The sequence below is a fragment of the Scomber scombrus genome, chromosome 17, assembly GCF_963691925.1.
Source record: "Scomber scombrus chromosome 17, fScoSco1.1, whole genome shotgun sequence".
Classification (NCBI taxonomy): Eukaryota; Metazoa; Chordata; class Actinopteri; order Scombriformes; family Scombridae; genus Scomber; species Scomber scombrus.
In genome coordinates this window covers 3,616,529-3,628,638 of record NC_084986.1, presented here as the reverse complement: position 1 = coordinate 3,628,638, position 12,110 = coordinate 3,616,529, and the positions used below count along the sequence as shown (strand labels likewise).

The following is a 12,110-nucleotide window of genomic DNA, read 5'->3' as shown; positions in this document are numbered from 1 at the left end:
ATTGTCTACGGCACCGCTGCTGTTTCCACCGGCCTCTTCATTCTCACATTACTGGGTACTCTACACACACACACACACACACACACACAAACACACACACACTGCCCCATGTCCTGGGAAGTAGCATGCGTTTACTGTGTGCTGCCATCTGTTCCAGTTGCCTGCATGCCTTCCACATGGCTACCTTAAAGCCATGTGAGGTGACTGCAGGCTTTAGCTCTGTAAATTTGAACAGAGGACTGTGTGTGTGTGTGTGTATGTGTGTGTGTGTGTCCGTGTGTGTGTGTGTGTGTGTGTGTGTGTGTGTGTTTGTGTGTGTGTGTGTGTGTGACCAGATGTCCCAAAAGGATGGAAATGTAACCAAAATAGGAACTTTTTTTCTGCACTTATATATTTAATGAGCCACCTTAATGTCAAGATTTACGTTTGGGATTAGGATTATGTTTAGGCCTTAAGGCTAATGTTAAAGTATGCATCTTAATTATGTGTATTGCAGAAAAAACAACTACGTGGGAGCCTTCCTAAGCCCTGTAGACAATCTGAAGTCTCGTTGATCACATCAGTGTTCTCTAATTTTCTGATTTCTAAAGTCTCTACCTTTCTGTCAAATAAGAGACATAGTGCACTAATCCCCCGTCCACCTCTTCCACAAACCTCATGTTTGTTTATGTGTGTTTTACAGTCATTAAGGACCGGCCTCCCCTCCCTCCTAGTCAGGCCCAGGCAGTCCTACCAGACTCTCCTCCTGAGGATTACTCCTACAAGAAGTCCATCGTCAACCTTGTAAAGAATAAAGCCTTTGTTCTACTGCTCGTCAGCTACGGTAAGCTTTTTCATTTCTTAAACATTATGTTGACTTTCAGTGACCACCATGAGAAATGAGACATGTTTTTCACATTCTGGAAAACCACACCTCACAGTTAAAGGCTCAGGTTGTGTGTTTCAAAACCCTCCGACCCTTTAAACCTGTCAAGAAAGATTTGTTTGTTTTCTCCTGGAAGAGGGGCCACTTTAAGCTTAAAACATGCAAGCTGCATGAGGCTCAAAGTGCTTCTGTATACTCTCATGTTGCTAGTGTGATCATCTCCTGGCACGTGTTGTCTCCTCAATATGTAACAGAGCAACTACAAGCACACTTCACAACTCTCTTTGTATAAATGATTCGTCACACTGTGAGGTGGACTTTTGTGTTCTCCTGCATTTGACAGTCTGACAGTGAAGAAGACAAGGCCTTTATTAATGTCGTAACCATGTGACCTGCATGACTAATGACCATAGACTGCATAAAAGTAATGGAAGTAGCCACAGTGACGATACCCATTGGTTTCTGGACTTCCATTTTGAAGCCTTAAATTTGCATTTTCGCTGTTTCCATCTTTGATTTTTGGAGCCAGAAGTGACCATGAAGTGACCAGAGGACCCTAATGCTAGCTGCTAGGTTGGTTAGTACAGTGCTTTAAGAGTCTATGGTTAACTATGGTAATGTTTATACTAATTTTTGCTATGATAAAACAGGCTTAAAACCATTACCAGAATAAACTGAACATCCGACTCCTTTGAGAAATCTTTTAATACAAATGACCAAAATGTTACAATTAACTTTCATGAACTTGAATAAAATAGTGACAGCTAAGGCTACACCTATACTCTATGAATCTGGGGTTACACCATGGTAGCATTACCTAACCAACACTGTCACTGTGGTGGCAACATGCCTGTGACGGCATCCGCATGTCAGTCAAAGTGGCCACGCCCTTAATTATGCATAACTTTAAGCCTTAATAAAATTGTCATGATCGGGGAAATTAGCTTTAGAGACCAAAACTGTCTGTTTTACCAGGCTGTAAACATGTTTATTCCTGCTGTAAAGTTGGGAATTTTAACATGGTGGTCTGCGGGGATTGACTCACTTTTGGAGCCTGCATCTAGTGGCCAGTCAAGGAACTGCAGCTTTTAACTCTCTCCGCGTTGGCTTCATTTTTCAGCCCCGGAGGTTACTGCTTACAGACAGTCGAGATAAGGTAGAATAGATAGAGAGACACAGCTGGGCACCAGCCACCAAATGTACTTCCTAATCAGTGCAGAAAATTAAAAGAGCACTGCACCAATTTAGCATTTTACTCCCGTTACATTATCAGACTCATGATGGATAGTGGGTTTTTTTTAAGAAAGGAAGAAAGGAGCAAAATTGATGCGGCAAAACGAGAGATATCATCTTTTTTTATCCCACACATTGTTTTTCCTTGTCAGAACTTGGTGCCTACATTACCCACAATGCCACAACTTGACCGCCAACAGTTCCATCTGAGATTGTTGTGTGTTATGTTGGTAGCAGCTAATGTAGCCTGTAGCTGTTAGCCTCCAGCAGAGATGAGTAGTGGGCTACAGAGGTCTGCTATCCTCACTTTTTCCTAACTCATCTAGTCAGGTTGTTTTTATTTTTTTGGTCTTCAGCCTCAACTGACGCAGACTCAAGAGACATCACTTGAAGCAGCTCCATCTGGAGACACAAAAGGCTTTATTGAGTGGAGTTCCCCTTTTATTTATGTCTCATTGTTGTAAAACAGTGACAATTGACCTTTAGATAGATCATTTCTAGACTGAAGATCTGTTTGTCACTGCTGTACAGTTCTTCTTAACCTCGACTTACTCACAATGGCCAAATTGAATTCCAAAGCTTTAATGGATTTAGCTTGTGTACAAAACAGAACTGCCATAATTCATTATAGACTGTTCTTCTTCTCCTTCTTCTTCTTCTGGCTGCAGGTATAATGACCGGCTCCTTCTACTCTGTCTCAACACTTCTGAGCCAGATGATCACGGCCCACTATGAGGTAAACACAAACAGCTGAGAGCAAATTAATAAGAGTTAATGAGTGAAAACAAACTGTTACATCTCATGATCCGTCTTGTGGTTTGTAATTGCGATTATTTTGGAATTGATTATATATATTGATTAATATTTGTACCTGTAGCATCTCTTGCCTCCTCATGTTCTTCCCATTAAGATGATTTCAAACATATAACAAAATACACTCATAACACAAGGTCCGTTTATTTTCTTTTAGCTGCATTGCATGGTCCTAAAGTTAGTTTATTTAGCCACAACAGGAGTGGAGTTAAATATTAAGATGGTAGAATACTGAATGTCTTGACAACTACTTTGCAAGATGATTGTAAAATTCAGCTCATGACAGGATACCAGAATGACACCATACTAATCTTAGCATGTCACTAGAGGTGTGTAACGATAATCAGTTACTTGATTGATAGAAAAATTAATTGACGACTGTTTTTATTGTTGATTCATTGTGTAAGTAATTTCTCAAGAAATAAATGCTGCATGTAAACGTGCAAGTTGCAAGCATGTAACATACTAACCATATGCATGCTGTTGTGGCTCTTTCCTCATATTTGCTTTTACCACTTAGACCTGTCATGACAACTGCTTTTGTTGGACGATGTATTGTCTCAGTAATAATCACGATAAACGATATTATTGTCATAGGATATATTACTGCCATTATGGTTGGGGACAGAGTTATTTACCTTGATTCTTCTGCAGTCTCCACTCAGGATCTGCACAGTGAGGAATGGAGGACACTACTCACTTAGCCAATGTAACATGAATAGCCTCTTACAGTAGCTGCTAATGTGAAGTAATATATAGAAATGATGATAATAATAATTACATTATTGTACGATACGTCGATAATTATTGTAACAGGCCGATTACCATGCAACTTTTAAGCATAAATACACACATAGTTACACACACGATGCCATTTCTCTTTTTGCTACTGTATCATGAGTGAGTTTGTCGTTTTGTGAGGTTGGCGGTTGCTTTTTGTCATCCTTCCTTAATTGTTTATTGTCTTTACACATTACATTCTTCTCTGTGAGAAAGCCTAACAAATCTCTGTGTGTTGGTGGAAGTATTACTGTAGCTCGTCTTTGTTTGTGAGCATGAAAAGCATCTGGAGAATTTGGGTGAATCAGCTGTAATATTGTGTATATGGTGTTGTGTTGTGTTGTGTTGTGCGGTGAGACAGCTCTCAGTTAACTGCTGAGCTTTGTTTAGACCCTCACTAATTGTCATGTTTGTAAAGGTCATCAGCATAATGGGAAAAACCTGTTTCTATCACTGGACCATTTCAACCTCAGCCAAACTTAAATTTCTTATCTGGAGCATCTGTTTAGGTTTGAAAACAGGTGGTTGGAAGCTGGAGGGCGGATGGATGGAGGGAGATAGAGAGAGATAGAGAGAGAGAGAGAGAGAGAGAGAGAGAGAGAGAGAGAGAGAGAGAGAGAGAGAGAGAGAGAGAGAGAGAGGGTTATTGAGAGAAAAGGAACAGAGGAACTTCTGATGGCTTTGATGAGACATGAGTTTATTGTCTGTGGCTCTGAGTTCATTAGCTGCTTTCACGCATGCCTGCTGCCCACCATAACACAGTTCACAAACACACACACACATACGCAACACACACACACACACACACACACACAGAGATGCTCACCCCTTGCATGAACTTATAAAACTCTTTGTCTCTCAGCTGAACTGTCAGATGACTTTGCAGCCCTCTCTCACCAGAAAAGCTGTAAATTCCTGATCCTACCGCCCATATTACACACACTTACAGAACATGTGACTGTTTTTATGGTCCACCTGTAAGTAAAATATGTCTTTCAGCTGAGATTTGTTGAGTTGAAAGGGTGCAAAAAACTCATTAAGTCAGCTTCTTTATTCCCACTAAAGCGTTACTTTCTTATCCTGTATCCTCTCCTCTCCTCTCTTCCCCTCAGAACCAGGACTTAAACGCTGGGAGAATTGGTTTGACCCTGGTTGTCGCTGGGATGGTCGGCTCCATCCTCTGTGGCCTGTGGCTGGACCACACAAAGACCTATAAGTAGGTAACACACACACACACACACACACACACACACACACACACACACACACACACACACACACACACACACACACACACAAACACTTAGCACACCTGTTAATGTTAAATCACTGTCAAAAATGGGCACACTTACAATTTCCTTTTACAATTTAGCGAACTCTTAAAGTTGCAGTACACAACATCTGCCACTGGGTGTCACACTATAGCACCAGCATCTCAGACCAAACGAATGTGTGCGTTTTTTACTAAGTAAAGTTGTATCTTTGGAAAACAGTGATTTTTCATTTTTTCACCATTTTCCACTATTTTATAGACCAAACATTTAATCGATTATTTGAGAATATGATGGACAGACGAAGAGCTGCAGCCCTAAATACAAGTGCTCTGCTCTTTCAAATGTGATTTCTAGAAAACATCTTGTTCAGTCAAATATTTTTGTTCACAGTCCATAGGCGCTAACGCATAAAAGATTAATCTGTTACTTGTGGCTATTGTTAATAATCACGAAACCACTGCAGCATTTATCTAATCGAATGCAAAATGAAAATTTTACAGAGGTATACACGTCACATATGCTGTTGTTGCCAAGATAAGAAAGACTCATTTTAAATCCCTCTTATGTCAAAGTTGTTTTAAACAGTACATCTGATCAACTGGAAGGCAGATTAACTCAAATGTAACCTGAGATAATCCATCTGAAGGGAGCTGAAAGAAATTAAGTCTCAACTTTGCCCAAACTGGTCGAGTTTGATCAGATCAGGTTCTACTTCAAAGCTTTAATCAGTGTTTCTTTCTCCAGTGTTCCTCTAAGAATCATATTTTCCCTTCAAAGGATTATAACAAAAAGTAATAAAAATATATGTCTATAATCTCTTATTGTTAACTAAAATACAATAAAGTAAATGTTAATGTTTGTGCTGCTGTTTTACAGGATGACCACTCTGATCGTGTACATCCTGTCCTTTCTGGGCATGGTGCTCTTCAGCTGCACTCTGAACCTCGACATCTACCTGGTCTTCTTCACCGCTGGAGTGCTGGGGTACGACTCACCTGATCCACTCAATTATTCTATGGCATTAGAGAACATTTGTTTTATAGTATATAGGCTACTGTACAAGTGCTGTATATTATTTACTCTTTTTACACTTAAAACTTGTAATTAAATAATAAAAAGGGCTGTTTTTTTAAAGTAAATTTAAAAGTGCACCTTCAAACACAAAATCAAGTGGAAGCTAGTTTTGTAATTGCCACATTTACCATTTGAATAACTGCAGGATTTTTGTCAGAGCAGCTTTATGTAATGCTTTAAGAAATCTAAACATGTAAGACTAAAAATCAAGGTTTGAGCTCGCTGCTTCTCTTTTATGATTGCTACTTCGTACTGTGCGTCCTCTCTTATCAGAGTTTGACCTTAAAACCAGAGTCTAGAAAGGAGGGGAGGGGTCGGTTACATCACACAGCACCTTATAAACTATTATTATGTCAAAGGTCCCATAAAGACCCACAGCTGCAGGATGTTCATAATGTGTTCCCAACCTCACTGTTTATGTGTATTAGGAAATTACTCTCAGCCACGATAGACACATGCTGTGTCTCAGATCACACACTTCTGTTAGTACACTGTGTACTTACTTGTGTAGTGTGCAGATTTTACGGAGGTTAGTGTTGCTCAAATCAAACACGGCCATTGCACAATTACCGGAAATTATGATTATACAGTTAGCAAACTAGAGGCAGCATTTTGGTTATTGTTCGCAGTACCAAATCATTACAGACTGTTAAATTAACCCAGTAAACCTACTGATGGCTTAAATCTGACAATATTATAGTGGAGCTTGTTGTAAAAAACACATGTATAATTTACATTTGTATAATGTGGCGATGTTCATTGAGCTACAACGTCCTGTTTGAAAAGTGGTCCCTCGAGAAGCGTCCATAGTTCCACACTCAACTTTTTGAGTGTTTTGAGTGCACCATCCAGGTACTCATAGGGGCTGATTTACTAAGATCAAGGTGCAACAGGGTGCAGTCAGCAGTATTTAAATGAGGGCTTAATGGAGAGTTTGGATGAGCAGAAAGCTGCAACCGCTGCTATGAAACCTGATCCCATTGAATTGGAGGTTCTATTGGAAGAGGTTAACAAACATATTGAGTTATAGCAAAAAAAATTACCAGAAAAACGGACATATGGACATATATATATTTTCTCCTCCCTGTATTTTGCACACTTGGGTAAAAAGCATCCCATATTGCAAATTCAGTAAGGCAAACGTACCTTTAGTAAATCAGCCCCTATAGTGCTGCATTTTTCCATACTTAAAATATTAAGTGTAAGCACAGAAGTTTGAGATTTGAGACACAGTAAGTTTATTCTTGTATTAAATCTGTGTGAGTTTATACAAGGAAGTTTGTATCTGTGGGATTTGAGAAGGTGGGTTAAAACACTAAAACATTTAACCTGACCATAACACTCATGCACTCAACAGAAAACATCTCACTATCCAGCACTTAGCTCAGTGTTCACCATCAGGGTTTGTTAAACTGGCCTCTGTGTCTTCAACCATATGACATCTAAGGCTGCCACTGCCCTGCAGTTTATCCTCTCAACTTGTCGACGCAGCTTTCAAAAATAAACAGTGAATTCAGCGGGTGTGGGCTGTATCTTCCTCTCTCATTGTTGTAGGTTCAAACACACCGACTCTAGGTATGAAACAGGCTCTAAGATGTTTGCAGCAAAAACATACAGTTCTCAGCCCTCAGAGTACAGAGTGTACTTTTACTAAACTACATGTTCCTTCCTACCTCTTCAAAACACAGCATTGTTTTACATTGTATTTAATATATTGATGATATTTTAATTCTCTTACAAGGACAGTAGTGTGATGTTAAGATAACACGTAACCCTAACCCTGCCCTGTCAAACGTTTATAAACTGAAACTTGAAACTTGAAACTTGAGGCAGAAAGCTGAACTTTTTGGACCTCTAAACTGTGACGTCCGTGTTGCAGGTTCTTCATGACGGGTTACCTGCCTCTTGGATTTGAGTTTGGAGTGGAGATCACCTATCCAGAGTCTGAAGGAACGTCGTCTGGGCTCCTCAATGCTTTCGCTCAGGTATTATAAAGTTTATACTCTCACGTTTATATATCATTATCACATTCATTTTTTAAATACTGCATCTCACATCAATGTGTGTACATGCACTTAAGTTACGTGGTTAGCTGGTTTTGTCCTATATGATGATTTCTTAAAGGACACATATCATGCACATTTCCAGCTCTATATTTATATTCTGTGTCTTTACTGGAATATATTTGCATGATTTCTAGTTAAAACTCCTTATTTATCTTATACTGGCCCTTTATGCAGCCCCTCAGTTTGTAAATTAGTGTTTTTTCTATCGTTCCTTCTGTAACTGTACTACTGGTGTCTGTCTATGTTTTTAAACTGATTTCTATCACTATAAGCTATCACTTAAACTGTGTGTGTGTGTGTGTGTGTGTGTGTGTGTGTGTGTGTGTGTGTGTGTGTGTGTGTGTGTGTGTGTGTGCATGTGCGTGTGTGTGTGTGCAGATGTTCGGGATAATTTTCACTCTGATTCAGGGCAAACTGACCACATACTACAATCCACTGGTAGGAAACGTCTTCCTCTGTGTTTGGATCTTCTTGGGAATACTGCTAACTGGTAGGTAGTGTGTGTGTGTGCATGAGTGTGTGTCATTTTAAGTGTTAAATGAATTATCAGAAATATGATGTTTCCTCGTTGTATGTTTCAGCCTTAATTAAGTCAGATCTGAAAAGACACAACGTCAACATGGGAGCAAACACAAACCACCAAGCAGTAAGTACACAAAAAACTCACCCAGGAGTTTACAGTATATATATATATAAACAGAAACATATATATGTTTCATTTAACAACTTTGTCCTTTTTTTTAAATTACCAAATGCACCCAAAATCCCTCTTTTCCCCTGCATTGCTCTTCCTTTTCTTCTTTTCCTTTTTTAATCTCTTCCTCTCATGTCATTTGCTTCCCTGTGAATTGCCCTTTAGAGACGACATTATGTCTGACGGTGCATCTTTTGCTGTCTGTTTCAGACAGATTCTTGAACCTCGGTTTGGATGTTAAGTCTCTTTTTTTGTGTCTGTTCTGGCGTCGCTTCCGGACAAACTGTCTTCTAAATGGAAACAGCTATAAAATCCTTTCTCCTCTTGCATCAACCTCACCATGAGAAAATTATCTCTAATGATTTCTGAAGGTGCCCTTAAAAGCGCCCTTCAGACAAGCCAGGCCATTAAATCTCTTTCTGTCTCTGTGCTCTTCAATCAGTCTTTATTCCACCTTCCCACCATCCTGCTGAGTCACTGGTGAAGTGCCCTTCGGGGGGGGGGGGGGGGGGGCAAATGTTTTTTCTTGCTGTAATCATTCCTCCTGTTATGGCACTAATTCACTGTGTGGACACACTCCGTCCTCCATCACTTGAAAACATTTTTGAAGGGGATGTTTGACACCTCACTGCTGTTTAAGACACATTTTAAAATTGTGAACCTATAAACTACCTACCTTTAAAAATGCTATGTGCAGGGTTTAAATGTAGCTTTACTTTGGCGCCATCTGGTGGCAATATAAAGAAAGTGCCTGTGGTAGTCACTGAGATGAATGGACTGAAAGGAGCACCAGTTTTCACCTGGGTTTAAAAGATACTAAAATCACATAAAAATTATATACCCACATATTTAATCCCATAATATCTTTTTTTTTGGCCACAGCAAAAATAAGCTTAGAACACAACTGTAGCAGCTGCTCAGAGACTTAGTAAGCTCGTTTCTGTGACTCGTCCACACAAATGCTGAAGTCCAGATGAAGTTAAACATGTTTATTTAATGAAAAAACAAAAAAATACTGACAGGTAACTATAAATATTGAACAATACCTGATGTGATATGATAATACGTGACGATGACGGTCAACATAAGAACATAACATAAATAAGATGAAACCACACTCTTGTCAATCAATGCAAGTGACACAAAGCATGCAGTCTAAACAAGTAAATAAACACAGGCAAATATACATTTTGGCTTCTACAACAACACTGATACATTATCACCTTTTTAAGTTGATAAAGCGAATGTGAAAGGAACCAAAACAGTATAATGATGACTCTCTGTTGGCTCATCACTTGATAATATTTGTCAATATAAAAATATAATTTAAATACATTTTAAAGAAAAGCAAACAATCACGGTCTGAGGTAAACAATTTGTCTTGTATTTACTGATGCATATAATTATATTCAGTTGTCCCAGTGGAGGTGAGGTAGTTACAGGTAAAAACCTAAACAAAACAGTGGTTGGTGTTGCTAGCTTCACACAACACATCTCCCAACCAACCTTCCAGTTTGAAATGACAATGTCTAATTCATATTTCCTGCTTCACTAATTAGCACTCCACTTCATCTATTACTCTTCTGACGTATAAAGAGTTCTTGACTCGTTCAAATCTCCCTTTCTTTCACTCAGCTCCTCACCGAGTGTCCCAGGGACTGCCCTTCAGAGAAGAAGACCAACGGAGTCCAGATGGAATCCTCCGTCAGTTTCTCCCATGAAACCTCATTGTAACCCTGCCAAGACAATGGATTACAGGACTACTAAAAAGGTCTCCCTGCCGCCCCGGGATACATGTTGGCACCACTTTATATGTGAAGTACCTGAAGGTACACTTGATTTTTTTTATTGCCAAGCATAATCTCTTCAGTAATAGGAAAGCTGGAGGCTCTGGCCGTGGGCCAGGTTTAATCAAGCACAGTCACAATTTACAGTGGATTCAGGGCGAGCGGGTGACCAACATGGCACAGAGGGAGTCAAAATGCTCCAACCAAGCTGTTTGACTCCTTCGTCTCTCCTCTGCAGTTTGTGCTTCCAAACACTTGCACAGAGGAAGTGTTGCCTTTCGGTTTACAGAACTTTCATGTTTTATCCAGGACAGGTCGTTTTGGGATTGGTGAAAGTATGCAAGCAAAGACGCTCCGCTGCACCTTATTTGTGTTGTAGGTGAAGCATGGCGCTCCTAGTTTGGTTACTGTATGTAAATGTGGTTTAGAAGGAAAACAGGATGGTAAAACAAGTTTCAGATGAGTAGCTCACAGGAGCAGGTGAAGATTTTCATTCGTTGGTGTCTGGGAGGAAGAACCAGAGGACAGTTCGGTTCGGTTTTGTACTGCGGCCAATGCCCACTGCACAGGGCCAACGTTTCCTGAGTTTACTTGAATTAATCTTACATGCTCTGGTATATTAGTTGTAAAACACACTGTAAATGTTGTTAATATTGCTTATTTCTTTGCATACAACAGTGCTTATGTTGCTAATCCAAGAAGAACTTTCAATGTAAGAGTCACGCCTGTTCATCTGTTTTGAAGCTGCTCGGGATTAAGGAGAGTCGACATAAATCATGTTTATTTTCTACAATGCTGCATGCATATAAACAGACAAGCAGCAAACATTTTCATAAAGCTTGTTTAAGTGTTTGTCTCTGTGTAATAATGGATGGACCTTAAATCCAAGTCAAGGCGAAATGCAAAAAAACAGACATTGCAGCTTTCTCATCTGACATTGTCTAAAATTATCCACACTAATCTGAATTTTTGCCCAGCTTTACACATGAATGTGCTCTTTATTAGCTGGGCTGCAGTTAAAATCTACCATGGCTCACCTAAACGACAAAGCAAACACAGTTTAGCTAACCCAGACTAACTACACGTCATACCATTCATGACAAATGAGTCAAATAGCTCAGAAGTATTATAGCCAGCTTTGGGATTCATGAGCTTTTTTCGCTCTTTGCTTCACTACAAAGGGACAAATAGAGGAAGTGTTAGGGTTACATTTGGGAAAGTGGACACCACCATTTAGAGCAGCTTCTTTGCGGCTGTCATCAAATGTGAACATTAGCCACTTCAGAAGAAGCCTTGACGTAACTGACATCAAGGATATGCCTACTGGTTCATGTAGTTAGAGTAGAACATGTGAAAAAACTAGAGACCATGAAGGAAATAAGTCCATCCCTGAGAAAGTCTGAAATGTTGAATTTTAAATTATATTGGAGCGTTGTCAATTATCCTAAATCTAAATCTCTGTTTATTAACAAATTCTTTACTTGTTGAAAAATTCAACATGAAAGCATTTTAACGTGAACATTT

At 39.5% G+C, this 12,110-nt stretch overlaps 1 protein-coding gene across 1 annotated transcript in view; it reads left to right on the top strand.

The window, feature by feature from the left end:
• flvcr1 (FLVCR choline and heme transporter 1) overlaps window positions 1-10,533 on the top strand; it is a 10,820-nt gene extending 287 nt beyond the window's left edge. Inside the window, exons 2-10 of the mRNA XM_062437761.1 lie at window positions 1-55; window positions 683-823; window positions 2,767-2,834; window positions 4,804-4,907; window positions 5,842-5,949; window positions 7,919-8,024; window positions 8,484-8,595; window positions 8,687-8,751; window positions 10,435-10,533. Of these exons, the coding sequence (XP_062293745.1) occupies window positions 1-55; window positions 683-823; window positions 2,767-2,834; window positions 4,804-4,907; window positions 5,842-5,949; window positions 7,919-8,024; window positions 8,484-8,595; window positions 8,687-8,751; window positions 10,435-10,533 (858 nt within the window). The remainder of the gene's footprint in view (window positions 56-682; window positions 824-2,766; window positions 2,835-4,803; window positions 4,908-5,841; window positions 5,950-7,918; window positions 8,025-8,483; window positions 8,596-8,686; window positions 8,752-10,434) is intronic.
• Window positions 10,534-12,110: the final 1,577 nt, after the last annotated feature.